Source organism: Melozone crissalis, unplaced genomic scaffold, assembly GCF_028551555.1.
Source record: "Melozone crissalis strain CALT ecotype California unplaced genomic scaffold, PUWL_Pcris_2 ptg000004l_1, whole genome shotgun sequence".
Lineage (NCBI taxonomy): Eukaryota > Metazoa > Chordata > Aves > Passeriformes > Passerellidae > Melozone > Melozone crissalis.
Window position 1 is genome coordinate 2,661,690 of NW_026535782.1, and position 6,614 is coordinate 2,668,303.

General features: G+C 37.0%; 1 protein-coding gene across 1 annotated transcript in view; it reads left to right on the top strand.

Moving 5' to 3' along the window:
- HGF (hepatocyte growth factor) overlaps positions 1–4,231 on the top strand; it is a 53,036-nt gene extending 48,805 nt beyond the window's left edge. The window contains exons 17-18 of the mRNA XM_054274029.1: positions 1,840–1,985; positions 4,061–4,231. Of these exons, the coding sequence (XP_054130004.1) occupies positions 1,840–1,985; positions 4,061–4,231 (317 nt within the window). The remainder of the gene's footprint in view (positions 1–1,839; positions 1,986–4,060) is intronic.
- The last annotated feature ends 2,383 nt before the right edge of the window (positions 4,232–6,614 follow it).

Below are 6,614 nucleotides of genomic sequence, written 5' to 3' on the forward strand. Positions count from 1 at the left end.
TTGTCATTATAGGTGAGGCTGCGGGTATGGCCTGATGCCACGGTTGTCCAACACTTCTTGTTAAAAAATAGAGTTGTTTTTTTTTTCTAATTTTGTAAATCTCTGAGCATTTTATCCAACCTAATTTAACATGAAATATTTTCCACTCGTCTCTCCTTATTTGTTGTTATTTCAGGGACAGGCAAAATAATTCAAACATTTCGAGGAGTGAATTAGAGAAAAATACCAATCTACATGTTAAAGAAAAAATAGTAAAATTTCTCTGCAGAAACAGTTAGTTAACAGGGTTTTTTGACAAATCTTTGTTCATCTACTTGAGCAGTCTCTTTCTGTAATCCAAAGCAGGGCCATGTGGAAAAACTAATACAGAAACATGTAATCAAAGACTTTATTAATATAACAATAACAGTGAACTAGGCATGCACAGGCAACCCTAAGTCTGGCATTTCCTAACTTTTGAGTACTTGACTTTGCAACCTTTCTAATGTTTATTAAACACAGTTTTGTGTGAAGAAAATACAAATATGTGGGAGAACAGACATTTATTTAGTCTAGTAAATGCTATATCTGGCTAATTATGTGTTGATAAAAAGTTAATAGCTGCCAGTTGACAATAATTACTCCAATATTTACTGTGCTCAAATGTTGTTTTGCCGCAGACCCTGAGTAAGCAGCAGCAATACACTCACACTGTCCTGGAAGCAGAGCAGAAGCTAGGCTGGAATTCTGAGGCTGTCTTCCTCGTAGCCACTACTCTGCCATTTCTTTGTGGGTGGCAATTAATCTGTACCAGCCCTCTCCCAAATGACTGCCTTTGATGTTCCCAGCATGTCCGTATTAACCATCCTCTGGGGGCATCGGCTGTCTGGGGGACAGGGACATCAGGCTGGAGCACAGCACAGCATCACAGGAAAGCTTAGCTTAAGAGAACTGATAAGGAATTTGCAATGCTGTGGAGTTATGTAATACAGTAAATACATAACATCTGTCATCCAAGGACTTTGTACTATATTTTTTGCACTACTTTATATAATCCTCACAGAATCCCGGTCAGGAAGAAGTGTTACATCCATTTTTTTGAGGAAACAGGATTATAAGTCAGTGGAGGGCATTTTCTTTTGATGGCTGTGCAGAGAACGGGCAGGTCCAGACCCTTTATTTATCTTTGCAGCTTGTACAGGCTTGTCTTTCGACATGTAGAACAAGAGTAAGCTCCACAGGGCTCCTGCTTCCTGACCTTCACACTGATGAATGGAGATTGCGCAAGGCTGTGGCTCTGCCCTTGCAGGCACAAAGTCATTCAGGGTAGCTGAGCCAGCACAGATTGAGAAAAACTCCACTCTGCTACAGTATTTTTCAAGTCACACATCCTTCCCTAGGCCATTGCAGGCACTGTTACACATTAACTCATGTTTAAGGCAGGGAGCAGAATCCTCCCTCCACTGATGGGAGTGATAACATTTTCAGGCTCTTTTTCTGATTTCTTTGATGACTGGGCAGTCTGGTGGTGAGCTGTAGAGTAAGCCCAGTTACAAAGCCCTTTATTCTAGTACTAAAAAATTTATCCAGATATTCTCAGAGAACTAAACAGACATGAAAACCAAACAAATGCCTGGCAAATCCTATTTTCAGAAAATATAAGAAATCCAAATTACAAAAGCATAGTAACAGTGGGGATAGACAATGAGTTTTGGAGAGAAAGTAACTGGGATAGACTGGAGTTTTGGAGAGAAAGTAACAATAACTGAAATTCCATTATTAAGTTTACGTGGACTGTATCTTGAAATACTTTCTTTCCCCTAAAATACAATAAAAATTTTATTTTCTTTTCAATTGTAGTAGTTAACTATGATGGCCTTCTCCAAGTAGCAAACCTGTTTATTTTGGGAAATGAGAAATGCAACCAATATCTCAAAGGAAAGATTACTGTGAATGAGTCTGAAATCTGTGCTGTGGCTGAAACCGTAGGTGCTGGGCCTTGTGAGGTAAATATTGCATTTCCTAATACATTTTTCGGACCCTGGCTATTTCTTTCCCAAAAAAATAAATTACTGGAGGTATTTTAAAATTATTCTCATTGCACTAAACTTTTGCATTGGAAAATTATTTGTGTTACAAATCTTTATTTTATGTCAGTGTAGAAATTACTTTGATTTCACTGTGCTACCACACCACTGAAAGACTTACAGTAATATTATATATACTCATACACTAAAACACTTCACTAGACTGAGGCAAACTTGTGTTCGGTACACTAAGGACAAAGGTGGGCTCTGTGGTAGCAATGGCTGTGTGTTTTGATTGAGTAGAAATCAAAGGCTGGAGCAAATTTACATCCTTCTTTAGATGAGGCATTGCATGCAAAATACATAACAGTCAGTACTCAACAGAGGTGATAAAGTTATGAGGGAAGGAGAAAGATCCAAAAATGCGCTGAGGTTTTTATGAGTCAGAAGGCTGGAGCATTTTGCTCTCCTGAGCCTGGGCAGCATATTGATGAGGACAGGAGAACCACTTCAGTGATCAAGTTTGGTACAGTTGTTTTGCTTGGCACTACTTTTGATGATGGAGAAAAGACATCTGAGGAGAAAAGCTGTAAATAATTTATTACAGGAAGATCTAATTTTTTTTTGATGGAAAATCTGCGGATATCTAGAAGGAGGCAAGTCATGAACATTATCAAGTATTTATTATCTGAAATAGGATTGTTGATTTCCTAATACCAATGTTAACTGTGTAATAAAATTTTCCCCACCCAAGGGTACTACCAAACCATGGGGAAAAGAGGTCATCTTCATAAAGCTGAGGCCTCTTCCATTTGTTATTAATAATCTATGGGATCATTTTTTGTTCCAAAGTATTTCTTCAAAATAAAATGTTTAATTGTAAATGAGGTCTTAGACTTGTCAAGACTTATAAATGAAACATCTGCATGGAAGTCTGCTGGGGATCCTGCACTTTGTTTTCCCCTGCAAGAAGAAATGGAATGAATTAATATAAGCAATCAGTCTTAATCACTGAGCAGTTTCCTGCTCCTTAAGTTCTCCTTTGAAGCTACTTTCCTCAGCAGAGAACAGGCAGAGGAACAAAATCAGATTGGCAGGTGAAACTCCACTCCTGAAAGTGTTTTATGAGCAGCTCTGATGGCTCTGACATAGTTCATTGTTCATGTGGGAGCTAGTCAGAAAAAATCCCAAACCAAATAAAGGTCAAGCATTGTTGTTTCTCTGGTGATCCAGAGAGAATGCAATGCTAATTGTCAGCTTTCCTTTTTTTAAACAATAATTCACTGTCTGATATAAGAATTTGCTGTCTAGTTTTGCAGCAAGTTTCCAGGGTCCAGTCTACCTTTAGCCTTGGTAGAAACTGCAGCATCTGTGTTCAAGTCCCAGATCTATGTGATTGTATCTAACTCTGCTTTCAGTGGGTCATACTCCAAATTTTCATGGAATGCATAAACTACTGTATAGGTGTCTCATTCATTCAAAATAACAAAAAAAAAATATTTTAACAAGTTATGTCTCAAAATAGTGCTTAAAAAAGTATTACCTTTTTATCATGCTTGTTATTCCTTCTGCCTATTAGTACATACCGATTCTCATCCTAGGGCCTTGCAAAATAATTGAAAGAAATATTCTAACCTGACTTTGTCAATATGCTTGATGCAAAGCCTGTCATCATAACAAAAATGTTTATCTGTCAACTCACATTCAGCTCATCTGGTTTATATTCACATAAAAAATATTAGGCTTGCAGGTAGCTGAAAGAGGTGAATAAAATCTGGTGGTCTGAAGTCATTAGAATGACATGTAAAGATGGATCACAGAGCTTAATTTGCACAGAAGGAACAAAAGGTCAGAGGCCAACTCTGACATTGTTTGTCATAAGTTCTGGTTATGAAAAAAAAGATATTGGAACTTGTTTTATGTCTTATGGCAAGAACACTATTGCTTGGTGCATCTTGCCATCCCCAAAAGAAACCATTCAGTAGCAGACAGGTGGGAGCTGTGTCTTGGAGCATTTTGAGAAGTGACATTCATGGTGTTTATTTTTTTCCCAGCGAGATTATGGTGGTCCTTTGGTTTGTGAACAAAACAGGCTGAAGATTGTAATTGGTGTCATTGTTCCTGGCCGTGGATGTGCCATTCGAAATCGTCCTGGGATTTTTGTTCGGGTCTCATATTATTCCCGGTGGATTCACAAGATTATGATGACCTACAGAAAACCCTGAAAAAGTCAACAACTCCCACTGAAAGATTCTGGACAGCCTGTAATTAATGTATAACGTAAAGAACGACAATTTTTTAAGTACTTGATAGTCAAGTTTGTTGAGCTTCTTTTAATATTTATGGGTGTTTTTGGTGTTTTTGTCTATCAGTGTTGTTTTATAAATGTTGGAGTGACTTACAGTATATGCAAGTATGGTGACATATCTCCTGAAGATACTTGAATGGATAAACAATTTTGCAAAGACATTACTGGATGATAAATGGTTTTGTAGAAATAGATCATATGACCTCCTTGATGCTGCTCTTCAGATTATCTTAGGAGAAACAAGTTATAGTTCTACTTAACACATCTTATTCTTTCTATGAGCCATATATTTCTCTTCATACATAACAAAAACCCTACTGAGAAATATATGCATCTGTCAGGACAGCATTTATGATCATATTTCTCTTTCCCCCTTATAAGAGGTCAAAGATTTCAGTACTTTATAAAAAAATAATATCTTTAGTAAGCAATCTTTTCATTATTGATGGACTTTGACAAGCCTGCCATAAGCAGAGTTCTCATAGAAGTCATTACCACTTTCTTTTACACAATGCTTACAGACTCTAGTTCTGCACTTGGTTCCTTCACTGTATATATGGTCCTCTAACAGATATCTCAAACCCCATTTTGGTTAGCAAACTCTTGATCATTTCTTTACAATCTGACTGAGAAATAACTGTGGATTTGCAGTGCTAAAGACAGCATCTCATGCAGTTTGAAAAAGTAATCCTGAGTAGCTACTGGAAGACTTTGGGCATTGAAAGAAACTTAAATCAAATATGCCCAAATCTTTCTAAACAGACAAGTATTTAAAGTTTGGTTGGTTCTAGTTATTTCATGGAACTCTGCATTTACAGCAAGAAAAAGAACAGTTGAATCTAGCACCTGGCTGAGAGACTTAAGACTGGGAAAAGTAAGTTATACGTTCATAGTTTTTCAGAGCCATGAGAACTTTAATAAAACCTTAACTAGATTTGGAAAAAAGTCTATCTTTTGTATAATTCACTTCAATATAATAAAACAGTTGCAGAGATTGATATGATCTTGTATTTAATATGGACAACATCACCAATAGTTTAGTTGCTTGTTTCCTGTCTATGTATGGGACAATCATTTTCCTTTTTGCTGATAGGGAAAGGGAACACAAAATCATCATCTATGAAAAGTGCTTGTTCTTCTGTAGGCATTTAGTTTTATGTCTGGAAATTTTGTACAAATATGTTGGTATAGGTGGCACTGATTACCCTTTAATTTCTGGAAAATTGACATGACATATATCCAATGTTAGTTTTACTACTGTACATGTAATGGCATAAATAATGGCACTGTTGCTTCACTTGTGACTGTGTAAATTGTAAATGTTTCCAGTAGTGTTTGGTCTGTGTATCATATGTAACTGCAGAGCCATGAGTCTGACCCCGTGGTGTGGATATTTCATACAAAAGGACATTTCATGCAGAAGATGCAGGGTTGAATTCTGCCCTGTCAGAAAGCAACCACTTCAGGGGAGATGTCTTGGGAGACAGGCCTCGTCTTGGCTCACCAAATTTTCTTCAGCAGTGCACTTTGACTTCAGTGGGACTCAGTATGCCTACATCTGGTGAGCTGGGATGAGTTTCAGCCCGTGCTTAAGAAGCTCGGCTCGCTGAGATTTGTGTCACGTATCCAGCGGATTCTACTGGCACATAGGACCAAGTGTTTCAGCAAGCAGAGCTTCTGAAGTTCCTCCTGATGTAAATAATCTCTTTGGACAAGATGTGACTTCTCTCTACAGCACATTCAAGGTTGTGGATGCTATGCAGACAGTCTGTCTCAATCTGTTTTGGCCACCTCTGAAGGCTTCATGCTCCTTTTAGCCTCTCTTACTTACCAGACCTAAAGAGGGCAGGACTTAGCCTGTTGTATTTACACTTAATTATTTTCATGTAGGTGAAGAGTGTATTCGTACTAAGTATATACTGACCACATCTTATTGAAAGGATTACATTTTTAAGAAAGACTTTTAAAAAACTCCAAGTGAGTTTTGTTCTCAGCCACAAGTAGAATGTGGATAAAATATACAATTCCACGTTCACTCTTTGTATTCGAAGAACTGTCATGTGCTCACTGTATTATATTTGCAGGCATTTTGTTATGTCTATCTAAAAAATTTGAATCCTAAAATATTTTAGTTATAAGCTTCTGCTGTGCAGAAGACTGTGATTTTTATATATATATATATATATATATATATATATATATATATATATATATATATATATATCTCACACACACACACACATATATATATGATAAAAAATACTGTTTTTTCTTAGACAACGTGTAAGGATTTTTACCTG